Source organism: Solea senegalensis, linkage group LG13 (genome assembly GCF_019176455.1).
Source record: "Solea senegalensis isolate Sse05_10M linkage group LG13, IFAPA_SoseM_1, whole genome shotgun sequence".
NCBI lineage: Eukaryota > Metazoa > Chordata > Actinopteri > Pleuronectiformes > Soleidae > Solea > Solea senegalensis.
This window is the reverse complement of record NC_058033.1, coordinates 12637557-12663619: the sequence shown is the minus strand read 5'-3', so window position 1 is coordinate 12663619 and position 26063 is coordinate 12637557. Positions and strand designations below refer to the sequence as shown.

General features: G+C 41.2%; 2 protein-coding genes across 2 annotated transcripts; one reads left to right on the top strand and one right to left on the bottom strand.

The window, feature by feature from the left end:
- Positions 1-1552: 1552 nt before the first annotated feature.
- b3gat1b (beta-1,3-glucuronyltransferase 1 (glucuronosyltransferase P) b) lies at positions 1553-19660 on the top strand. Its single transcript, XM_044042589.1, has 7 exons — positions 1553-1779; positions 12848-12958; positions 14748-14886; positions 14984-15495; positions 15607-15903; positions 16289-16394; positions 17039-19660. The coding sequence occupies exons 3-6, from the start codon at positions 14775-14777 to the stop codon at positions 16373-16375; spliced, it is 1008 nt and encodes a 335-aa protein (XP_043898524.1). The 5' UTR covers positions 1553-1779; positions 12848-12958; positions 14748-14774; the 3' UTR covers positions 16376-16394; positions 17039-19660.
- On the bottom strand, positions 18831-25222 carry LOC122779913 (beta-galactosidase-1-like protein 2). Its single transcript, XM_044042588.1, has 19 exons — positions 25067-25222; positions 24509-24694; positions 24360-24428; positions 23831-23926; positions 22916-23024; positions 22733-22825; positions 22573-22654; positions 22422-22486; positions 22232-22316; positions 21117-21254; positions 20862-20942; positions 20662-20771; positions 20416-20562; positions 19972-20043; positions 19758-19836; positions 19567-19654; positions 19364-19475; positions 19184-19300; positions 18831-19052 (listed from the first exon to the last, which is right to left on the bottom strand). Exons 1-19 carry the CDS (start codon positions 25159-25161, stop codon positions 18966-18968), a joined length of 1911 nt encoding a protein of 636 aa, XP_043898523.1. The 5' UTR covers positions 25162-25222; the 3' UTR covers positions 18831-18965.
- Positions 25223-26063: the final 841 nt, after the last annotated feature.

Below are 26063 nucleotides of genomic sequence, written 5' to 3'. Positions count from 1 at the left end.
ACACACACACACACACACATGCAAAAACACTCCCACCCACTTTTATACTCACTAATCACTAGGATTGGGAACTGTAGAGGTCACAATTCAAACCCTGAAAGGTCACAGCTGCAGCATGCGCAGGTCTTATCTTAATGTCAGATGATGTACTGAGTTGCACAGGCAAGAGGAAGTAACTGCAGTACAAAAAAACACAAAACATTTTTTAACAGAAAACTCTGACCATATATGGAAGCCAGGGGTGTCAAACATACGGCCTGTGGACCAGAAGATAATGACCTGGGCTTTTAAAGAGAAGCGTACAAAGCACTTTTAGAATATCAGTGTCCCCAGAACTGGAGTGAGAGAGATTTCAGTGTTTGATTGATGGCTTCATTACTTTGTGGCTGAGTTGCATGTCTCACTTGAAACAACACAGTTTTCTTCCCATTAATCAGTGTAGTCCATTAAAGAAAGAGAGAGTCTCCTAATGTGCACACAATCCTGGCTGTATGACTGTTGCGGTGAGTTGCTGGAGTTTTTTTTGTAATCACTTAGGTGTCACATGACATGTAGCCACGATCAATTATCATTATTATTATTATTATAATTGTTATTTTTAGAGATTAAAGGCACACATTTGGTGTGTCACCCTCAGCAGCTAAGTATTTTCTTCTAAATGTCACATTGAAAAAAAAGAGGAGAAATGGCACTTAATGGTTTGTACAGGGTGATCACTCAGTGTCAAACTGTGAAGATGTTAATTTTGTGCTTGTTTAACTTAGTGGATGTTTATTTAAGGCACATCCTCTGCAGCAGGGGTGTCAAACCTACGGCCAAACGCTCACCACTGGGTCCGATCCGGCCCTCAGTTCCAGATACGTGTAAATGGTTCACTTGGGCATAGTGTTGAGATATGTATTGTTTCAGGCATGTTTTGTAAAACAATACTTCATTTAATGTAAAACAGAGGGGAAACAGTTTGAGTGCTTGTAGTTAATAGGTTATTATGCTATTATTGGACTAGTCCTGTCCACTTGAGATCAAATTGTGCTGCATGTGGCCGCCAAACTAAAAACGAGTTTGACACCATCGCTCTACAGGATCTAAGAAAAACACAGACACACACACACACACACACACACACACACACAGTAAACTCTTTTCCTCCTCATCCTTTTGTAGCTTGCAGACTGTCAGTCGCTCTCCAGTGTCAGTCACTGCTTATTTCACAGAGGATGGGGGTTGGTCCTGTCCTCAAAGCAGAGACTCTGTCAGTCCCATATAAATACACTCACAGTGTGTCTCGCTTCAAGCTCTGTCTGTATCCCTCACACACACACACACACACACACACTCCTGCAGGAATCAGACCATTAATAAAAACAGCAAGCACAACAAGTGCAAAACAAGACAAGAAAAAAAGTGGAATAAGATGGATAGAAAGTATGACAGTGAAAGGAAGAGCAAGGGGAGGAGAGTAGGGAAAAAAAGGCAGGGAGGGAGGGAGGCAGGGTTTAGTGGCAGTTAGGCTCTCTCCTCTCCTCCTGCATCTCATTCTGCGAGCGTTGGAGCACACAGTGTGAGCTCTGGCGTGCGTCCCCATCATGCACACATGTACGCTCCGCTCATTCATACAGGGACACGGCGATCATGTATGAATGGCCGCGACACAGATGAGGCGTTGACAGTGGCAAAGAGTGAAGAGATTCTCAGCCTGTTCTCTGTGAAATCACTGGAGCTCGGAGACAGAGGCAGTGGAGGAGAGGGCGACACATCACAGTCTGCAGCACAACTAAGGTCTGGACCTCTTTTTTACTCTCAGCCTAATGACATATAAGACACTGTCTATGCAATGTTTTTGTCTGTGCTTTTGCTGTGTTTTAAATCCCACTGTAGTCTAAACTACAATAGAGAGGAGTTTGTTCCACCTTCTGGTGTCTGTTGTGGTTGAACTACAGAGAACTTTGATGCTGATACAAGTGATTTACAGAAGGAGAATGAATCACAGCCACGACAGAAATGTTGAAGATGTATGTTCATCTCTGACTTCCTCTGTTGTTTCACAGCATGCAATCTGCTCTGGGAACTGTAACCACTGATCCATTCCAGTTGAAAAGACTGGATTTGTACTATGCTATAATGACCGTACAGAATAATTACTTGTCAATCACTTTATAGGAACACATACAGAAAATACTATTATTTCATGTTGAGTATCTGCTGTAAAAAAGAAGCTCTATTACACCACGTTCACCCACATCATTCCAATCCAAATGCCAATGATTGCAGAATTAAAAATAAAAAAACAAACAAAGCTGGTGGTGTCCTGAGACTTTTGCACAGTACTGTCATTCTTGGCTCCGCATTACTGAAATGGAAGTCCATTAATTAGACTTTGGATGATGTTCAAGAACTCTGTCTGGCATCTTTTGGGAAAAAAAACACACACACACATAGTGACATGAATGAAGATGCATGCAGTTCCCGGAACAAAATACATCTCACTCCCCTGCATTATTTGATTTAGATAGAAGAGAACTCTAGCAGGACCTCTGCTTGTCTCAGCATAAAAACAACAGCCCACTAGAAGCAATTAACTTGAAATAAACAGGAAAAATTCCCAGTCATTTAGTCGGAAGAACGCGTGTCACACCAGCAGGAACTGTGCTAGTTCCCACATTATTAAAAAAGGACGACAAGCAGATAAATGGATTATAACAATCAACCTGTGTTAGAAAAACTCATTAAGCCCACGGTGCTCAAACTGTGGTACGTGGACCACCAGTGGTACGCGGGCTTCCTCTGGTGGTACTTGGAAAATGAAAGAAAATGTAGAAAATGAAACAAATAACTAAAATATTATAATAAATCTGCCTCCTGTCAGAAGTCTGTAGCTGACGTTGCTCTGCCTGTTTACACCGCTGTATTTTAATATTGGTGATGCCGGCGTTACTTCCAGAGCTGAATATTTTCTCAGGTGGAACTTGGTCTAAAAGTTTTGAGAACCTCTGCATTAAGCTACGTCATATGGACAAAGGTATTTGGTCACACCTAAGTATGAAGTATTGAAATTCAATTCAAGTGTTTTAATCAGGCTTTGGACTAGGCCTCTTATCTCCAATGACGGACAATCTCAGTGCTTCAGCATACCAAGACATTTTGGACAATGCCAAGCTTTGAGAAAGGCCCTTATTCTATTCCAACATGGTTGTGCCCGAGTGCACAAAACAAGGGCTATAAAGACATGGTTTGCTGAGTTTGGTGTGGAAGAACTTGACTGACCCGCGTCCTGACCTCAATCCCATCGACCATCATTTGGCATGAACTGGAACAGAAACTGTGAGCCAGGCCTTTTGTTGTCCAACTTCAGTGCCTGACCTCATAAATGGTCTACAGAATGACTGGACACAAATTCACATTGAAACACTTGGAGAAAGGTCTTCCAAGGAGTGTGGAAGCTGTTGTAGCTGCAAAAGAGGGACCAACTCCATATTAAAGTCCTGTATATGTATCTGAATACGTCATTACACTCCCTGTTGGTGTAATAGTCAGACATATAGTGTATAATGACAGAGTACCACACTTAAAATGTATCACTTTAACTTTACTGTTGGACCCTTTACACCCTCCTGATGTTTCACTTCCTCTACAAGAACCACAGAGTCACATTTCTCATTAAAACGTGTGAAATGGCCGTGTGGAAGTTCGTTCTTTCTTTGCAAATATTTAATGAAGCCTAAAAAGAAGTTAATTAACATATAGCTCAGGCCCTGGGCCTCTTTTCGAATTATTTTGTTGTGGAATAAGAACACATTTAGAAAAATTCATTAGACCACTGTTGTAATGGAGAATGGAGAACTTCCCAGTACCTTTATTTCTGCATCAGTTCCTGTGGGACCCACACCGAATGCATCTTTAGCTCAGAAACATAATCAAGGGAAAATGTCGCCGATAGGTGACATCCCAATGGGTTGACAGTTGCGTGGATCACTACTATTTAATAATATTGCCACATTTCTTCCAATAATTAAGGCAATAATATCCTGCTGTGACTTGAAGGCAAAAACGAGAAGCTATAACAACTTGCACAGAATTGCTGTTTCTGGCTTTGATCGTGAGAAAAATTGTATTAAACTAATTACATGCCTAGCAGAATATTACACTTGTCCCCAGCAGATGTGTATGTATTATGATTTTTTTATGGACCTAATTGTCATTTGCCTCTGGCAGCTGCTTTAGATTCTATCATAAGAATGCATCAGTTGATACGACGGTTGTGTAAGCATCTTAGCATAATTATTACTTTGATTATGGTCACATTTAGTGAATTGATTCAGCAGCGAGACATGAATTTTCATCTTGATTGCCTCGAAGGAAACAAGAACATAATTATTTACTCCAACAACAAATTCAGTATGCAAAATACGAATAGCTGGGTCAATATATTCTCCCACTGCATGGAGTAATTAGATTAGCGTGCACCAGTTCACTGTTTCAGAGCAGTTATAAAAGTTTGACTTTTAAATCAACAAATATCTGTTACAAACAATTCTAGCTTTGTTTTTCAGTATCCACCTTATTCCCACGGCCCATGATACCTTGCGTGAACAGCGTACCCTGTCACTGAAGCCGAATCGACGTTTTCCATGGTAGCTGAACACTAATCATCCCGGAGCGACTGTGAAATTTAGCACGTGGAGACATCAAATGTTACACCTCACAGAGGGATGATGTGATCATTCACTGCCTGCTTCTACACAGTGAATGCTGAAGCATGAAAGCAAGAGTGAAAGTGTCAAATCAACACCAATTCTGATTAGGACAAGATGCAGTCGGGATTTGTGTTCAATTTAACTTGAAGAGTTTGCATGAATATTATTATAACATTAGAAACATGTGATGCAACGCTGTCTGTATTTCCGAAATAATAATAAATGTAAAAAGTCAAATTAACTGAGAGATGGTTTGGCTATGAACAATCTGAAAAGCTCTATATATAACGATTGCTAACGATTACTGACACAGGCACATTCAGACGGGACTAAAATCACTGAGAATCTTTTCTCCATGTAAAACTAATCCCGTCCAAATAGGGCCACCACTGCGTTCTGGTGGTGGTTATCATCGTCCTCATTGCCTTATCTAAGCCAAAAGTACCACAAGCAGTTAAAGCATGATCACTCTCTGAAGTGTGGTTCAAAAACATGAGGTCACACTAATGTGTGATTTGGAGAAACATACAGTGGTAGCATATAATCCTTATGACTGGGTTATACTGTACATCCACAAAAAACAAAATCGTTGAGAGGAGTTGTATTTACAGAGATAGAGTTGTAGCTGTGAAGCCACTAATTATCACCCGGACGCATGACAATTTGCATTTTAATAGCACACCTACACTTCTGTATGTGCTTGCCTTTGAAATATGTCATTAATATGTCTGTCTATCAAACTGTGAATGACATTTTTCTGCTTGTACACATAAACAAACGCAGACAGAATATAGATGTGAGGGTGTGATCAATTCTCTTCACACATTGTATGTTAGAAAATTGTAGCAGCAGGTAAAAAAGACTGAAAACTCTTTCTCTCCATGTCTAAAAATATGACTTAATAATGCACTGGAGCCATAGTTAGCATATCTCCTCTTCAAACACTGTAAGAATATGAACATTTCATCGAGCTTTATCAGCTGTTTACTGTTTTCTTGTGAGTGACTGCACTCGCTCCGACACGACTGCCTTTGAGATGTCGTCCCAGAAATATGTCTTCCCTTGATGCAAAAACACACAGAAAAGCTCTGCCACTTTATGAGGAAATGAAGTAGGGATGAAGAATTGAGAACCTCCACGAGATAGAGAAGAAGAAGTACAGGAAGAAACGCAGACTGTCATGCCCCGCCTTGCCTCCTCCTTTCTCTCCTGCTTCCACCTCCAGCATGCAATCAGCTCACCTGCGGCGGCAGCACACCTGCTCCCAATTCACTCATCATCTCAGCCTTCATATTTCCTGGTCCTGCAGTCACTCATCGTCGGATCGTAACAGTCACCTCAGTGGTAACGTCACGGCTCTCCTGAAAACCTCATTTACTCGATGCTTTTTGTTTTGCCTTTTTGCTAATCTCACCTGTGCGCATGCTGTGTTTGACGCTTATCCTCACTGCCGTTTGGAACCAATCGCCTACTCTATTTCTTTAACTACTTCCCTCACGTTTGTTAAACCTTTTGAATAAACAGTTAAAAACTGCCACGTCTCCTCACCTGCCTGCTCTTGGGTAACACAGACTCCTGTGGTTGCAGTACCACTGATGGAGAAAGAGGGAGACAGAGAGCAGGACTGTAGCTAAACCAGAGTAGTGTGTCGTTAAACTGAGACCGAAATGTAGAAAATATCGTTTCACTACATTTTTATTTTATATTCTGTGCAGACAATGATTAACAGCGATTGATTATGGTCCCCACTAAAGTGTATAAGGCTGTGTGTGTGTGGCAGTGCCTAAGGAGGGCAAGATAAAATTCCTCTAACACACATGGACTCACATGCGCAGTTTAGTTGTGGCCAAAGCAGGTGAACATCACTTCTCTACATGTTTGTTGGAAGTTTGTTATCAATGCGTTAACTTTAAAATTCTGCCAAAACACATGGTCAATATGTTGAGAAATGACTTCTTTTTGGATCCGGAATGGATCCTGAGCTTTCAGAGCAACTCGTCATTTACACTGAGTCTGTTTATGTGCACATATTATTTTTAGTAGCTCTGCCAGACACAATACAGCTAATGCATGAAAGGCTGTTTCTGAGAACCATCCCATGCTGCTCCCTGTTAATATATGCATGAATAAACAAGCAGTGGTGAGACGTTCCAGAGGAAAATGAGGCTGGTGCAGGTGGTCTGGTGCGTACATATCCAATGTTTAGGAAATATTCTAGATGAATGACTTGAATTATTCACTATGAGGATAATAATATCAGAGGAAAGAGGAGTGAAATTGGAAACTCAGGTTGGGATATTTCATATTTGAAAGTGAGAGCAAATGGGACAAATGCTGCTCTGTTGCTCAAAGCACTTTAGTCAGAGACAGAATGTAATTTACTTGAGATAACCAAATGTGAAAATTCAGCAAACTGTGGACCTACTGTGTACTGTTGACAAGTAAAGCCACAAGACCTTGACGATAATCACTATATCAAGTCAGTGCCTTGCTGGATTTAATGCTGATCTATTCTGATCATTTGTCTTGATTTGTTGACGAGTGGGAGTTCATGTATCACCATAATATTAGAAATCTGCCATGTTTGTATAAGCTGCAGCCAGAAGCCTGTAAGTTTAGTTTAGCATCAAGTTTGGAAAGATTGTTTGGCATAATTTTTCCACAGAGGTTAAGGGGTAGGTGGTGGAGTGTAACATAGTGAGCAAGAAGTCTCCAAGAAAGCATCAGATTACAGTTTGAGACCAAATATCTCTTGTTGTTCTTGTTGTTGTTGTTGTTGTTGTGGTAGATACCCTGCTTTGGAAGCTTAACATAAACCTAATACACTTACCTGCAGTATTTATTCTACTCACACCATTCAGTCCTTGTCAATTTGTCTTTTCACTCAGCTGAATAGACAACTCATCACGATATATTTTCCCATATAGTCCCAAACGATTTTTATCACAAGTTTTTATACTGCCAACTGTAGAGCATCTGTACTGAAAACTGAAGAAACTAGAGATTAGCTCGACATTCGAGTAATCATAGCTTTTGCAAGTTGATTGTTGTTGCTGTTGTCATGTAGCTACACCGCTGGTGGCAGAACTGCTTGGCTGTGCAGGTTGAGCTCAATTTTTTATGCTTTTTGTGTAGTCACTTGGATGTTGTTGTTTTTACAGTGATTGAACATTTGTATTGTTTCTTTACCGACTGGCAACATACCTTACATACCGGCTTAACTTGCTACCCGTTCACTTTGACCATACCTTAACCATTGTCATACAACTGATGTTGTGTAACCTTTCTTGTCGACAATGACTGTCTGACATAATTTTTGCTGCCCTCTGTTCCACTTTCGTTCACTCTGCTCTTTTCTTGCTTAACCTTCCCCCGGCAATTCACAAACGGTAGTGGTGCAGCCCAAAGCTGATCAGAATTAGAATTAGTCATTTTTGCACACACACCAATAAGTGATAGTAAATTTGTCCTCTGCCTTTGACCCTTCCCTTTTACACATCAGTAGTGAACACACACAAGCTGGGCGCAGGAGCAGTGGGCAGCACCCCAGCCCTGAGCAAGGCTGTCCCAGGAATGAACCAGCAATTTGATTCACTCTACCATCCTCTTTAGTGTTGAGCTGTTGTGTGTTTACTATAGACTGTATAACAAATGGATGTTCTCCGGTTGCAAAATCAGCTCCTGTTGTAAAGTGTAGTGGCAAAGTTAATTCCAAAGTCGGCCCCTTCCTATGGGCTTGACTCATAGGTACTGTTTTAATTAATCAATCACCAAGGCAAGAAAGAGTCGTGTGAAGGGTTTGCACATTTATTTCCACTTGCCGTACATCCAAGTTACATTTCTATCCACATACTGTATATCCAAGCTTCTTTCAGATCAACAACACATAGAAATATTCCAGGTCATGAATGACGATCTATTGATTTAACAGTAATATAACATAACCTAATGTAACATAGCGTGACCTTTACACAAAACCTAGTACAGCTTCTAACAGATCAAAGAATATTTAATCAAAGGCTCCTACATAAAGCATTGAGTTTGCGATTTGAGCTGCACTCAATAATATGAAGAACTTTGCAATTGTTTTTGCAAACAGTGGAGTCACTCCCTGGAGGCTAACTGCTACTTCCATCCTTATTCACTTTTCAAACTGAAAGGCAAGGTCCATTTCTGAAGGCATTTATGTTCTACTTACTGCTTTACACCTCAGTGTCTATATGTACATTTTCTTTGTCAAAGGCATATTTTTACACTCTGCCTTTATTAGACTTTTCAAGCAAAGGGGTCCATTCAGAGGGCCCTCCTTTCATATGCCTGGCAGGAAATGACAGCAAAGTGAACAGAAGTGTCTGACCATTGGACCATGTGACTTACTGTTTATGCCTCAGATAAACAACCCCCACGTTCTCACTGGGTCTCTCAATTTTCCAAATCCCTCTTCATCCATAAGTAAGAATTCCATTTATGGGGCTGTGACATTTTTTATGTGATTTATTCTATTGTTCTGGGTTCTCTGGCCATGGCTGCCCCTCCGCCCGTCCCCAAGCCATCAGCTTTCACAAACCCAGCCTTTGTTTTTGCAATGAGAAGCAGCATTCTTCTCGAGGGATGACCTCCCTTGTCTCTAACAGGGGCTGGCACCATGACCCTACCCAAGGATTGGAATGCACCCACCGGATGCTGTGAACAAATAGTTGTCACCTAAACTCTGCTGCTCAGCTGTGTACCAACCATGTCCTCCGTCACCAGGAAGATAACTTGATGGGTTCCATTAAGGCCCTATTTCATTATCAGCACTTCTCTTATAATCAAAGCTTAACAAGATAACTCTCTGCAGGGAAAGTGGAGCATCTTTTGTTTCTGTGAGTAACACTTGATGATTTTGATGATTTTAATTAGTAACTATCGTATTAACACTGTACTGTAATGCTGATATTGTCATTACAATGTTTCTAATGTGAATTCTTTTCTAAAGCTGAATTACTTTTCTTTGGCCAAAACAAGAACAATTTACTTTTTAGAAGCACTGAGAGGAAGAAACAATACCTAATCAATATTAGCCTTTGATATGTACTTTGTCAAGGCCTTGCGTTATTGATGCTGCAGCCTCCATCTTTCTGCAGCAGTCCAAAGTAGGTCATTGATGTGCTTGAGTAAGAGAGGAGTGAAATAAGGAGTCCTCTGTTTGTTACATTCTGCAGTTTCACCATGAGAGGTCACTGATTATTACTCACTGGATCCTTTAAGCATTCGAGTAAATACAGTTGGCAATAAGGACAAAGTCTCCAGAGTAAAAGCCAAGGTTGGAGGATGACCACAAAGATAAAACTGAAAAGGTGTAATCATTGGTGTCGAAAGTCAGTCAGGTATAAGCTGCATACAGTACCTCATGGTCAGTTCTCCAGGCCTGTTGCTCTTTAAATTGAGGACCTTTCATCAGCCTGTCCTCACTTTTATCTACTTCATAGCCCCTAGCACCCTCCTGACATTTGGCTGTCATTAATACGCCTCTGTTGCGTCTTGTGTGCAAAACCAAAAGAAGAAGGAGAGGACTGTCATTAGCGCTAACAACAGTAGTATAGACTTCCCACTGAGACAGGATTTTAAAGACGTGTCTCTGAGAGGTTTGATATCCAGAGAGACCTATTTATAATTCTCCTCATGAGCCTTCATGTATTTTAAATAAGCAGTAAGAAGCTTTCAGTCTCTCTCTCAGTGATAAAGGAATGTCCCTTACATTAAAACCATTGTCTTCAGGGCTCACCATGATGATCTTCTGCATAACTGCGTAATGAATGTTTATTCAAGTTACTGTTCCCTTTCTTATATTTCTGACCCTTTTGTACTCCACTGGACACCAATCCGTCTGGCACCAAAAGTCTTGTACTTCTTCTTCCTCTTCTCCTTTGAGGGGTCACCACAGTGGATCATCTGCCTTCGTCTTGCCCTCTCCCTGATGTCCTTCCTCACAATTCTTTTCCTCCTGTCCATATTCAACATCCTTCGTCCAATATAATCACGATCCCTCCTCTGCATGCGATCAAACCATCTTAACTCTTACCTTACCTTACCTCTCTTGCTTATTTTCCAAAACATTTAACCTGAGCTGTCTGAATATGCTAATTTTTGTCCATCCTGGTCACTCCCAACAAAAATCTCAGCCTCTTCAGCGCTTGTCTTTAAGCCATACATGATCAAAGCAGGTCTCACTACTGTCTTGTAGACCATTCCTATCACTTTTGCTGCTATCCTTTTGTCCTGACATACAACTATAGTGCTATGTTGCTGTTAGATTGTGTTACATGGATCCTTTCAATTGAATGGGATGACAGGTTGATGTAACTGGTCAACTGTCCAGGATGTACCCTGCCTATCGCCCGATGTCAACTGAGATTGGCACAGTACCCCCGTAGCCCTCATGTGGAGGATAAAGCAGTAGAAAATGGATGGATGGATATGGTTGATTTATAGAGCAGAGGGGCCGAATGTCTCTGACAGATATGGATTCTAAACACAAAAGGCTACACTGCCTCTTATTTTAGATGTAAATCAAAAATCTTTCAAAGCTCCACAAGTTAAAACAATGTCACACTGATGCACTCATCTGTTGACACGTAACATGTGATCCTGGCAGCTGTTTTCCTTTCTCCTCCAGTTTGTGCTCTGCTTGTTTGTAGTCATGACACTTATTCACTTGAAAATTATGATGCAACACGTTGAGTGGGTGGAAAGAGAGCCATGGCTTTTCAACATGATGTGTGTAGATAATTAGCTGGTCTACACCAATGCCATGCTACTCAAACATGACCCTATTAAACCCAATCATGACGTGTTAATTATCGAGCACAACTTTTGATCTCGGACCGGGCCTGATCTTTTTTTAATCAAGGATTAATTATGTCTAAAGACTGGTGATTAAACAGTGGAGTAAAATGTGGGGACTTAGCTGTGACTGATCCTACAAAAATGACTCTGACATCACTTCATGCATTTCTTTTTTTGCTGAATTAATGATGAACGACACAGAGGTTAATGCGAACGGCACAGGATCTCACAAGTTCATCTCTTCTGATGAACAGTTCCTCGATTATCCCTGTTTTCCATATCTGGTGTGGTGTCTTGTCATCTCAGACGAGCACGAGTACATTTCTGCAAAATATTGCAGTGTCTCGAACTGACAAGAGTTTGCGGAGAGCTCCGCAAATTCTCACAGCAGGTCGAGAGTTTGCACTGCAAGTTCCACAAGTAAATTTTTATGCATGCCGTCATGTGTGCATGAAAGCTAGCGCATGTCGCCTTTTTGTGCGTACGCACTGTTTATACATGAGGCCCCTGCCCTGGTGGGGGCGCTATTTTTCTGATGCACAGCTTTTACTCTGAATCTCTTACATGATGCAATGATTCCTTTCACTATCTCTCTCATGTGTCTCTCATACCAGAGTGCATGACTCGGTCGTGACAGTGTTTAATCAACAGTTTTCTTATTGTGATACATGATTGCCGTGATTGCCGTGCAATATATGGATAATCACAGAATTGTTTCTAACGTGATATTATTGGTATTGTGGACCCACGTATCGAGTATCATATCGTTCCCCCGCCACCTATGATAATTTTGCCTATATTAATTGATTAATTTATTTAAGTAATGTTTAAATGACATGTACTTTTTACCATGTTTTGCAGAAAAGAGATGTGTTCCTTTTAGACCAGTCTGTCTCAACAGCAGGAAACGCTTCCACATCCAAAAGACATGCATTGAATATGCTCTGTTGGTGTGACTTAATATTTCCACATAGAAAAATATAACAAAAAATATAACATAGCATTAAACAGGAACTTTTAAACTGTAGAACCCACAACGTACTGTATAATCCAATCGGGGCCAGAACCGCACAGTGAGGTGATCCTCTGAATAAATGCTAGAGTGAGTAAGTGCTGCACACTGTTCCTTCCACAATGGATGTAAAGCACAGTCACACTCAGCATCATCCCCAAATAACCTCACTACATTACTACATATGTTTATGACAAGGCAGGTCACATGATTAGAGCAACTTTCACACATATTAGAAATGGGGGTTTTCTTTATATATCTGCACCATCACCCCGAGACTAATGGAAACTCATCACATGTTTTCTGTCTGCAGAGATAATTGACTGGACTGAACCACTGATGCAGTTTCTTCTTCTTCTTCTCCTGGTGTTTTGTACCAAGAATCTGATCCTGGAATGACGTGTTTGGTTTGGTATAAACTTAGGTAAGGGTATTGTGTTTATATTCTGTTTTTAAACTCAGCACCATCCTGAGACCCATCACTCAAATATGACATATATTTTTGCCTGCACCAGTCATTTCATCTTTGATTTACTCCTGATTGAAGATAAGCTACTGTCAAAACATGGGATAAGTGTGGACACCCTAATTCGTGTCTGATATGGATTAAACTGGTACATTAACATCACAACTTTGAATACATACTGATATTGAACTGATACTGTATGTGTATGGTCTTAAACACCTGAACTGTTAATAACCGCTGAGCCATAAACCAGCAATTTCAAAAGCTACTGCTCAAACAAATATTCTTCCCCTATAATAGAAGAAATGTTTCAGTAGCTAACAACATGAGTGTTTTAGAAAACCTGTGCAGATGTATGCAGCAAGCATGTATTGATGGAAGTAATTCTGCATTACTGGGTGAATGTCTAGAGGCGAACCAGCTGAGTTAGAGATAAAGGTCTGGGCTTCTCTGCTACTGACCACAAAGGTCACATGGACTGTGTCACAGGCTATTTCAACTAAGACTACAAAGGACTGAATGTATGGTGCTTGTGTCTTGGTCAGCTGCTTCCAGGCAGAAAAGGGCTTTACACTTTCATCTGCTGAAATGTTATGTTGTACATTAGTTTGCTTTCAAATGAGACAAAGGGAAAGCTGGGAGCAGTTTCTGACCTATTTTGTGTCGAAGGAGCTCCAGCAGACTGCATCTTAACAAAAGGCCTCTTTCCTTATAGTGTGTGTGTGAATTGCGGCCACAGCATACTGCTGCTCACTAGATGGCCACTGTGTATGGATGTAAAAATGCACTGTGGAAAATGTGAAAAATTCATAATAATAATTCAAAATAAACTACCTCATTTACAGGCTTTAAGAGGGGATTGCTATAAAAGCATCCAATATTCCCTTTAGAAATAAGAGTAAACAGAGTCTGGAGAAAGACACTCAGAAAATCATCACTCTCTAATCTCAGTTTCTAAAAGGAAAAAAAAATCAGCTGTCTATGAGTCACACATTTTAAATCAGTCCCCTTAAGTTATAGATGATGAACAAAATGCTTTGAAATGTTCTTCAAATAGTTGAGCACCTTTGCAGTGGAGCATGTCAGACCAAAATCGTGACAGCTAATATCAGCAGAAAACTATCATGCAACATTATGAACTTACTCCCGATTCATTTGGGAATCCTTTCTCGTCTCACAGAGCTCTTTATGTCTGAGGCCTTTTTAGCCAAATAACGAGCATCTTTGGAAGATAATCCATCGAATTGCCTTCAGCTGGACACTTTGAACCATTTTCTGACAGTCCATTTACTCACCTGCTTGCCAAGTGCGACTCATGACGACTTATGTCTGGTGTTGTGTTCAAGAGAAACTTGATGACACGTCATATACACAGGACATCCTTAACTGGAGTGTTAAAACGTATGAACTGCTACCCAAACATAGACCGTGAAATCTCTCTCTATAAAACATTAATACTGTAGTTTACTGTATATTTAGTTAATGTTTTATTTCCTGATATCATGGGAAGGTAAATATTTCACTTGAAGTTGTAGCAGGATTGAGTTCCATCCAGTTCTGTATGCAGAGCGGTTTAGTAGAACTTCCATGTAAAGGCCAAAGTCTCCTGTCATGCATGGGTCAGGGCCTAAAATATTCTGCCCACTACACCTTTACAAATATGTATTCATGAAAGAATGAAGCTATGCAAAGAAATGTTTTTGCTGGCTTTGGATTGTGCGCCACATCAAATGTTTATGCCTAATAGTGACGTGTCTCAGGCCTGACCCTGGAGATGTCGAAAAGACGAGACATTGTCGCCGTCGTGTTGATCGTGTTGCCTTGGACTCTGCTGATTACTGTTTGGCACCAGAGCACCGTCACTCCTCTGCTTTCTACTCGAAAGGGTGAGGGTAAAAACATTTGTTTCCCGCCAATATTCATCATAGCAGAATGTTCTTTAATTCTCACAATCTCAATGTAACCGTTTTCCCCTCTTGTTAGATGACAGACAAGGTGGACGCTCCAACTCGAGGAACCCGTTTGCTGTCAAGCAGCCATGCTCACTGCAGAAGCGGGACATCATGGAGGTGATGCGTACTGAGCACATCTACAGTCGCCCTCCTCCCTGGTCTGACTCTTTGCCCACTATCCACGTCATCACTCCCACTTACAGCCGGCCAGTACAGAAGGCAGAGCTGACACGTCTGGCCAACACTTTGCTTCATGTGCCGAACCTGCACTGGATCTTGGTGGAGGACTCTCACAGGAGAACCCCTCTGGTTAGCCATCTCCTCCAGGAGACAAGGCTAAACTACACACACCTCAACGTGGAGACACCCAGAAACTACAAGGTACGCGGGGACATAAGGAACCCCAGGATTCCACGCGGCACCATCCAGAGGAACCTGGCACTGAGGTGGCTCCGGGAGACCCTCAGCATAAATACCAGCCTCTCTGGGATTGTCTACTTTGCAGATGATGACAACACGTACAGTCTGGAGCTGTTTGAAGAGGTAGGGAGCATAAAATCAAACATAACCTAGAGCTGAATTGTGCTTTTTGGGATATATGGAGAAAGGTGGAGATGACTGACTTTTGTCTTGGTCTGTGTTTCTTAATGCCAGATGCGTGACACCCAAAAAGTGTCCGTGTGGCCCGTGGCTTTTGTGGGTGGCCTCCGGTACGAGTCCCCGAAAGTAAATGCTTTGGGCAAGGTTTACGGCTGGAAGACTGTGTTCGACCCCCATCGGCCCTTTGCCATCGACATGGCTGGGTTTGCAGTGAACCTGCACCTCATTCTGTCTAAACCTCAAGCTTATTTCAAGTTACGTGGAGTGAAGGGAGGATACCAGGAGAGCAGTCTGTTGAAGGACCTAGTGACTCTTGGCGATTTGGAGCCTAAAGCTGCTAACTGTACTAAAGTGAGTCTCTTTGCATGTAACATTGGTGACATATTAAAACAAGCTGCATCTATAAACACTGGCAGTGTGTATTAAGATACTTGGCTGTCATAAAAAAACGTATTTTTAAAGTCACTAAACTGCCAACCTTGTACACTTAGAACTCCTTGAAATACTGTATGTTGCATTCTGCCTCTATACATTATGTTGTATATCACTATTGTGCAGCACAGGAAGCAAACATTTCTGTATTTATTGGGTGATTTCAGGTAAAGTGGACAAAAGTTTTCCTTGTTTCAGTCTCGCCTTTGTTTTGACACTGTTCACCCGAATACCCAAATTCACCTTATCTCATCACACTGACTGTGCTCCCTTTGCCTACATCCCCTGTCTTCTTAATCCACAGGTATTAGTATGGCACACACGGACAGAGAAGCCTATGCTGGTAAATGAGGGCAAGAAAGGATTTACAGACTCTAACGTGGAGATATGACATCCTTCATCTCACACGGGTAATGACAGAGATTTAGAAATGCAAATTGTAGCCTTATGCCTCCTGCAGTGTCTGTCATGAAAGGTTGAGTGATTTAGTTTGGATATTTTTGCCATTAGGTATGTTGACATATTGGGGCATGTGTGGGTGTGTGTTTCTGTCTGTTGGATCACTTAGCCTGAGGCCTTTAGTGGATTGATTGCCATGAAAATCTTACGGTTAGGGTTAAATCTATAGACATTCAAGGTCTTAAGAACACATTTTTTTCTGTGTGTGTGTGCGTGTCCAATCCGAAAACATGCAGAGGTTAATTGGACACTCTAAATGGACTCTTAAATAGGTTTGAGTGTGAGAGTGGATGGTTGTCTGTCTCTGTGTTTGCTCCGTGATGGACTGGCAACCTGTCCAGGGTGTAGCCCGCCATTTGACCTATGTCAGCTGGGATTGGCACCAGTGGCCCTGCGACCCTCATGTGGAGGATAAAGCAGTAGACCCTGAATGAATGAAATACTCAAAGTCAAGTTGTAAATAAAACTTTGTAGAGAATTTGTCATGATTTACAGTGGGAAACATGCAATATTGATAAGTCTAATATAACATGAAAGCATCATGCTGCCTTGTTCTTTGGTTGTCCTTGTCCTAAATGTAAACTTCTCGTTTCAGAGGAGGCATCGCTCCACGGGATTCTACCCCGATTCAACCAACCTCAGAGCTCCTTTGAGCCACAGCTGGAGTCAAAGACATTATCACAGAAACAGTAACTGCAGCACAGGCCCGGAAATGGTGTCTGGCCACCCCAGGAGGTGACGGGAAGCCATGTGCGTGTACCATCCAGAGCATCGAAGCACAACATCACAAAAACAAGCCTGTCTGTTCTGGCCGATGTGACACAGTGGTGGAACTTGCCAGAAGGAGACTAGCGAGATCTGCTAAGACAGACGATGTTACGCAACGTAAACGACAGGAAGTGATGGCACAGTGTGCAATAAAGAGCCATCTCAGCACAGACAACACCAGCAAATCTGCATTAAATAGGGCCCTTTTGCTCTAAGGCAAACTGGCTGTCAGGCACAGGGCTGCACAAAGGAATACAAGGGTTTCTTGTCATAAGAGAGTCGGCAGTGACTAACAGACCCTCCCAACTTGAACTGTACAACACTGGGCTCTTTAGATAGCACCGTTAAACCCAGTACTAATTAGGACTCCTGTTACTCCCCAGCACACATGAGTACACACTGCACATTATGAGCACACAGACACTGCAGTGATTTACTTCATTGTTTTGTACAATAGTACAAAAGTTCCATCCGCAACAGTCATTTACTCCTGACTATTGTTTTTAGTTTTTTTTCTCAATAATATGCTGTGTCACTACTGAGCTCATGTTTGAGAGAAGATTCTGTGTTCCTAATAAGGTTCACAGCCTTTATTAAGCTCGTGAAAAAAAAAAACTTGTCAATGAACTGAACGTTTCTCAGCAGAATTATTTATCGTTTCAGGGTAAGTCGTGAGCTATGTCAGGAAGAGTCACTGGGATATGAAGCCATTACTATAAAAAAACTGGATGCGCATGCCTTCACACGACTGTATTACAAAGAATAATTGCTCCCACCGAGGATGGCTGGCTTGTAATAGATGATTTCATACCCCACTGACTTGCAGTGACACTGCTCACAAATGTTAATTGTGCTCTCAGACTCTGCAACTGGTCAGACTCTGGTGGTCAGATGTCAAAAAACCTTGAACTGTCACTGTATGGCGAGGGTGCAGTGGCGCTACATTGCTGCTTGTGTTTCATTTAAGGGCATTCACGCCGTTTCTGTCTCGGCCCACATTGCCACAAACACCTTCTGTTGTTGTTTTTATTTGTTGTTTTACGGGCTGCTACACAATGTTCACACAAGCAATACAAATCTAACACAATGGCACATAACTACCATCCACAATCAAACAGTATTACTCATGTGGGGGTCCACCACCTATAGCTTGGGGGTCTGCTAAAATAAATAGCAATAAATTATAAAATGACACCTTAATGGGCAAGAAAATGGGTGAGGAAATTCCAACTTGTGGATGATTTCAAAATGCAAAGCATGTATGGATGGTGGAGCCACCATCAAGCCTCCAGCACTAAGCCTCAGGCACAACCACCATCCTAATAACAACATGAGTCCCCCCACCCCAGGGGTCCCTGGCCCTACAATGTTTGAGAGCCACTGCACTACAACATAACAATATGTAAAAAGTCACTGAACTAAAGGTACTGTATGTACATAGCTATAAATTGCTCCCATAAAAAAACATGTCTCGCTCTGTCTGTGTTTGCTCGGTGAAGTGTTGATATTTTGGGCTGTGAGTATGTATATAGATTTTAAGGTGTTAAAAAAAATCACACATCATCCGATGCATTTGCATTGGAATGTGGAAACTCCAGGAACAGAATATTCTGCACTGCTCTTGCTCGGCATCACAGTTTATTACTTTATAACGGTCAACAGTCCTTCAGACAAAGGGAATAAATTAGAAATACAAAATCAGCAACATTGAAGCGTCTAAATTGGAAGGTTTAATCGCACGTGACAAACTTCAGTCACTGGATGTCTGCTGCCATGCCAAGATCAGGCGTATCCTCAAAGTGGACCTTGTAGTCTCCCTCTTGCTCCTCAAACATAATGACCTTATTTATTTTAACAGAAAAACAATGAGAGACAATGAGCCAATTAATTTTTGACGACAACTTGTGTTTGCACATTTTTCCCTATTAAAATGAATCGAAAACGTATTCAAAAACACAACGTTTCAGTGTACCTGGTTAATTCCACTGTTCAGGAACGGACCAGGGAGGTACAACGCCTGCTGTGGACCAATGGACCAGTATCGGCCCAGATTCAGCCCGTTGATGAACACAACACCTTTCTCCCAGCCCTGTGGACAAATGTGTTAAAGCCCTTCGCATCGTGTAGAAAAAAAGTGTTATCTTTCACTTACTGGGAGCTTCACAAAAGTGTCACTTGGATACCCATATGCATACATCCTTCCCATGAAAAATCCAGGGAAGCTGGGATTTTCAGGAAGCGTTTTCCACGGTGCCTGGTAGAGACTGAGACAAGGTGTCCATTTAGACAAACACATTCGATATACAAAATGAAAGTGATGCGCAGTGTGTGGTAGGTTCAATAAAGCACACAAACCTATCAATGAAGCTGGGTTTCATATCCAAACTGTATATTGTAAAATCCCGCAAGGGAATATTGTTTAATAAAATGTCTCCCACGAGTCCTGAAAGAGCATAAATCAAAAGTGACTTGTGTACTACCCACTGATTGCGTGAGTGCTTTCATAGCATGCAATAACAATGAACTACTTATTGTGAGTCAATCACCTTTATGTTGTTTGTCAAGGTCCCTTCCCTGGTGAACTCGTCCACAGTTTTCCACCAGTAAACTCAAGGTCCGTCGACCCTGCAGGGATTGTTCGCTTTTATGTATTTGGGCATGTTTTACCATTCCAACACTTGACAATCCATTATATTTGATAAAGCACTGTTAATAATATTTATTGCACATGTGCTGCCATTGTCCAACTTGATGCCATACCTTACCATCAGGAACCGCCAGCTCCACATTCTGGCGCTTGAAAAGTCCTATGTAGCTTCTGTCTACAAACACCTAGGAGGAAGTATGTCACAGAGTAATACATAGTTTCAAGCCAGTTCAGTCATCTACAGCTAACTACAGAAGATGGGTAACTTCACAGATAGTTTGATAAGATCCGTTAGACTCCCTTAAGAAGGTTTAAGGCTAAAGCACGTCAGTATGTATTTTAAAATTATGATCTGCAGTGTTATCATTTGTCTTTTATTACATTAGGAGTTGGTCCTCGTCCTCTGTGTTTACCTTTTGGTCACCATATAAAGTCTTATAATCAAGAATGAAAAGAAACCACCATAGTTTCTCATACTCTGGAGCAGGTACAGTATTTAGTTGCAATATTCAACTTTATGTATAAGTGGCACAGCCAGATGTACAGTAAGGACTCACCATTGCTCTGTCTCTGACATTGTCTCCAGAGCTCAGTAAACCTCCACTGGTGATGGTAGTCTCATACAGCATGTATCCATAAGACTGGCCATTTCCATTGTTCACAGGTAGACTTTCCATATTCACTGGCCTGAGTGACTTAAATGGCTGTGGGGAGATTTTAAAATAGTTTTCCCACTTGACGAAGAAGCACAGTTCCTTTCATGACACTCCTAGTTCACTAGTTCAATCTTACGTAAAACATACTCCCTCTGTGAATCTCAGAGCGTCCCATAAGGACAGGTGGTGGTACATGATTGCTGGTTCATAAGCCTCCCTGTAATGTAGTGCTGGCATATCAGGGAGATCCACACCTCCTGAAAAAGGTCAAATATTCTCAGATCAAGCAAAGTGGTCCATGACAGCATCGCCACTATCTCATCAATGTAAACTGTTGTAGAACTTACTGTTATGGCGAGACAAAAGATCTCTAAGGAGATGATACTTTGGAGTGTACTCCCCAGCTTCAGTCAAGGGAGCATCAAAATCTGGAAAAAGGAGCGACAGACTAGTCATGCATTGCCCCCTGCTGGGTATTAAGGGCAATGCTGAAGTGTATGCCTCAGATCTGACAGAGCACAGAGCTTCATCATTGTCTTTTGTAAACATTTACATGGCAGGCACAACTGATTTGTTTGTTCACATGACACAGAGAAACCAACCGTAGCTGGGGACCAGGGCTTTGTAGGATGGGTCAGCGAGCGCTCCGCTCATGAAGCCAAATGTGGAGCCTCCATGGAACATGTAGAGGTTGACCGACATGCCCCGTTTCAGAATCTCCCTCATGGTGGACACCATATCTGTCAAGTAGATCCACATGTTCACATATGAACAAACGGATTCATTGAAAAACACAGAGGTTCCTGCAGCAGGACAATGCCAGTCATTATAGGTCTTCTGTGTTACTGTTAGGTGAAATTATTTTCATCTAGCAAAACTTCACCAATACATGTTGCAAAATTTTACACAGTGTACCTTAAAGTTAATACGTGTTTGGGGATTAAAATTATTTTCTATTCATCCATACATTTTCTACCACTTTATCCTACACATGAGGGTTGTGGAGGGTCTCAGCTGCCATAGGGTGAAAGTCGGGTCGCCAGTCCATCACAGGGCCACATAGAAACAATATACAAACATCCACACTCACACCCACAGTCAATTTAGAGTGTCAAATCTTGCCTAATTTAAATTATTTTCATTCTTTTTTATTCATAATTCCTTAAAATGTGTTGTCCATTGTTTTCCGGACTCGTACGTGGAAGACCTTTAAGTTAAGTGTTTTCTTTGTCTGCATTTACGGTCGCCCCTGACTATAAAGGTGTCTCTCTTGTTACTACAAACACAACACAGACATGTGACAATCCCGGTGATGACAACCTATTGTAATAGAAAGTATTTTGTTTGCAGCACATGAGAGAACATAATGTAGCCTTCAGTTAGTGTGACAAAATTGTAACCTGGTAACAAGGCTGCCCCGGCCTGTGATATAAATATAAAAGTTTCATTCAGTGGTAAAAGAATAATAGCAATTCAGGTGACTGTAAAATTTCTAAAATGTGTACCTAAATTTTACACACTGGACCTTTAATATCATGAGTATTACTTCTGACCATAAACAACCATCCATCCATTCATCCAGCTGACATTGGATAAGAGGTGGGGGTTCAACCCTTCATGCTCACATTCACAACTGGATTATTCTGGTAATTTGAGTGTGAATTAAACAGAGATTCATCTACAGGTCCATTGATATAAATATAGAAAACTCCTCTACCCTCTGGAGGGAGCACGTGGTGAAGGTCACCCCACATGTCAAACCAGCCAGTCCAGAAGTCCATCACCATGGTGGGGTTGTTCGGCTGACGAACAGGAAACAACAGTGAGCACAGAGATCAGCCTGTGTATTTGACATCCACAGTGACAGCAAGTGAATCCGTGTGGAAATGTGAATGTGAAGTACACACCTGGATGGAATTCAGATCCTGGATGTCTCTCTGATTGAGCTTCTGCAGCTTCAGTGATCTGATGGCTACAAGATCACAAGATGAGCAGTTTGTGTGTGTGTATGTGTTATCATCTGTAATTGTGATAATGTGTGTAAAGTGTACACCATACCTCCATCTACACCCCCTGACTTCAATGTGTTGTGGTTGTCTGATGTGAGCAAGAGCTCACTGATCCCTCTGGACTGTAAAGCCTTTTAAAATAAAAGAGTGTCAAGTGAATGTTCATATCCTATGTGCTATAGCCGATTTTAGCCAATCAATCACTTTACCTCTTTGATATAAAACATGTAACCGTCATCCTTTGAAAAGGATCCGTACCCGTTTTCCACCTGAATTGCGATAATGGGACCTCCTTTCTTGAACTAAAAAAGACAAGAAAACATTCCATTTCAAGAATGACAAGTGTTTGTTTCGAGCACAACTGATTTAATAAAAAAATAAAAAAAATTGACCTGCAGCTGAACCAATTTTGGTATAAGTTTGTCAAAAAAGGTGTTGACAGCCTGAGTGAAGCCTGAGTGAGTTGTCCTCAGTCTCATGCTGCTGTCACGGAGCAGCCAGCTGCAAAGAGACAGACAACAGCGTGCTGAGGTATGACGCACTCCACAGAGCTGCAGGACAAGTAAAGGTACAGTAAACCTATACTTTACCAAGCTTTGCATACTGGACAAGCCTTCCCTTTCAGTACAGGTGTGACTTTTTCATAGACAAATAGATGCAAATGTAAAGTTTTTTTTGCTTTATATTGTAAATCATTCAGTTGAATGGTTGATATATATATATATATATATATATATATATATATATATATATATATATATATATATATATATATATAGATATAGATATAGCACCATTGGTAAACAAGTGCAAAGCAATATCAAATAGATTGGAGGGAATGCATCTATCTGTTTGTGTTTGTCTGGTGCTAGGTCAGGACAGAGAGCCACACTCCAAAACCTTAAGCATTTTAATAACGAGGCTCAACGGCCAACAGTTTGTCTCGAGATCCTGCCTACTACAGCTTTATCAGCAGCAACACAAGGTATAATAACAAACATTGGACGGCCTAGAATTGAACGATGAGGCAGCATACTGTACTGAGACAACACGGAAATAGAGGAGGTTATGATAAAGGAAAGATAAAGAATAAGACTGTAGTGATTAACTGAGAGACAACGGCAACAATGAGCTATTAAAGTGAGATGGCTTCAAATGGGTGAAGTACGACTGAAAATACTAAGAAAAACACTCATGAGAAGTTCTAAAAGTGAACAGAGCCCGTTTTCAATTGGAGGACACACCATACAAATGATGAGAGACAGAATAATAGCATAAAGAATAATGCACTCATTTACTTGCCCTACCTGGGCAGTCCTCCGAGGTCCAGCTCAGAGGAAATGTAGGGTCCTGGACGTAAAATCACCCACAATCCCAATTCAGCAGCAAGACCGATGTAGGCTCTGCAATAAAGTCATAAGAAGAAATTAGTAATCATTGTGTTACATTGTGAGTTTAGACCCTATCTCACCGTTTGAGTTGCATTTGGGCAACAACAGCAACAGGCTGACACGTCATGTGCCTCTTCACTTCTCTGCGTGTGCTTAATTGCTTGATACTTTGCTGTTGCCATGGAGACAATGCTGTTGTCAAGTGGTACTCTGAGTCTAGCTACTCCCTCGAGCGTGTGGGCAGATAATGGGAGAAAAACGAGAGTATTCCCAACACACCTTATGGCAGGTAACACTGTTAGTACTGAAATTAGGGTGGGTGGGGGTGTTTTTCGTGCCAATTGTCTTTTTACAGAACATTTGTGCAATAACGAAAGTCCCAGAGCAGCACACGGTGCGGTGATTAATCACCATCAACAAGCGTTAACTTCAAATTACTCCTTACTGCAAATCCAGCTGTGTGTGGAAGTTGAAAACCCCTCTCTCTGGCTGGTGCAGACTCCATGGCACGTACCTGCAAAGATATTCTTTGTGAATGCTTTAAAAAGGTGACCAGCACCAGACACAAAACACATGAGAGGCTGTTTTCCCTACGTAGTGAGTGTGTTGATGCCACAGGCCTTCATTTTCATCAGCCGGTCTCTCCAGTAGGCCCTAGGCACACGGAAATAGTGGATGGATCCCCCGATGATTTGAAAAGGCTCTCCCTCCAGGGTGAACTGGGAGACGTTGGCTCTCAGGCCCACTTTCCTGCTCATCCCCCGTCCCCGTGCTGGCACTCTGGAACAAGAGTGGCGTTTTATTGTAGCACAGAGGCTATTGTATTATGACTGACCACATGACATAGTTGATACAGGAATTCGCAGATGTCTCGTGTTGGCAGCAGGAACATATTCAGATGTAGTGGCAAGACGGACACTTAATTTTTTTACTTTTTAAGTTAGTTTTATATCTTTTCTGTGAAATCATCCTTCATTAATGTCCACAGGGCAAACACCCAAACAATATTCAGGTGTAACTGTTGAAACTGCTGTTTGTTGTAGTTCCACGACATTTATAGATTCTACATCAACAGCTCAGCAGATCATGAAGAACACTGATCACAAACTGCCTCAAAGTAGCCAAACAATTTAAACAAGGGGAGGAACTCACCTGAGATATCTGTAGAACATGATGAACCCAATGATGAGCAGACAGATAAGAGCATATTTCCTTTTGTGAACATTTCTGATCCTCAGGACAACCATTGATGGCGTGTGTCATACAGGCAGCGGTTAAGTCCACAGTAGCGCTCAGTAGAGCTCAGATGAATGCATGAAGTGGGCATGAAGATTGCACCGCCTCGTGGGAGTGCCTTTGCACAGCCACAGAAATCTGATACACCTCATTAACACAGTGTGCCTGTGTCACTCTCTTTAGGTTTTCTGGTGTGTAGTATAGGTAAGGATAACCTTTGTTCAAGTAGTGATCTACAGTACATGTATAGTGCAAAAAATGATTATCCTGATATAACTATTTGTTTAATTAACCATAGTTAACTCAGTAAAGATTGGGTTCTCAATTAATTAATCGATTGCTTTTAATATAAAATGACTATCAGGGTTCATTCAGTTTATTTTTGTAGAGGAAAGAAAATTATACAAATTAAAGAAACTAATTAATCACACAATAAGAAAACATAGTAGTTATTTTCAAATTAGTGAACTAATTTGAACCTATGTGTAAAAAGAATGTAGCAAATAATATGAGCATCTCCAATAATTTGAACACTTCTACTATTATGTACTATTAAATACATTTTGGGAAAATCAAAACAAGTGGCTCAGTTGTTAGGACCGGTACCCTGTGTGCAAAAGACATCATGGTTGCGAGTTCAATTCCCACCCCTTGCTGATTGTACTCAATTCATTGTAAGTCGCTTTGGATAAAAGCGTCTGCTAAATGACATGTAATGTAAAAAAACAATACACTTTTCTTTATGAATTTGGATAAATGTTGTCCAATCTTTCTTTTATTTTATTGACAAAAAAGATCACAATATCAAGCAATTATTTGCAGATTAAGTGATATTCAAATATTTAACTGATTATTGAGACTTGATGACACAATAACCCAGCCTGGACAAATACATTATAGCTGCTTTACAAAA

What these genes read in the sequence shown, in the direction of transcription:
- b3gat1b (XM_044042589.1), top strand. Translation starts at nt 14,775, where the DNA reads ATGTCGAAAAGACGAGACATTGTCGCCGTCGTGTTGATCGTGTTGCCT. An exon ending in TCTGCTTTCTACTCGAAAGG is followed by an intron (nt 14,887 to 14,983) that starts GTGAGGGTAAAA and finishes CCCTCTTGTTAG; the next exon opens with ATGACAGACAAGGTGGACGC. An exon ending in GTCTGGAGCTGTTTGAAGAG is followed by an intron (nt 15,496 to 15,606) that starts GTAGGGAGCATA and finishes TCTTAATGCCAG; the next exon opens with ATGCGTGACACCCAAAAAGT.
- LOC122779913 (XM_044042588.1), bottom strand. Translation starts at nt 25,161, where the DNA reads ATGGTTGTCCTGAGGATCAGAAATGTTCACAAAAGGAAATATGCTCTT. An exon ending in AGGATCTGAATTCCATCCAG is followed by an intron (nt 22,317 to 22,421) that starts GTGTGTACTTCA and finishes CCTGTTCGTCAG; the next exon opens with CCGAACAACCCCACCATGGT. An exon ending in TGGCGGTTCCTGATGGTAAG is followed by an intron (nt 19,837 to 19,971) that starts GTATGGCATCAA and finishes CAATCCCTGCAG; the next exon opens with GGTCGACGGACCTTGAGTTT.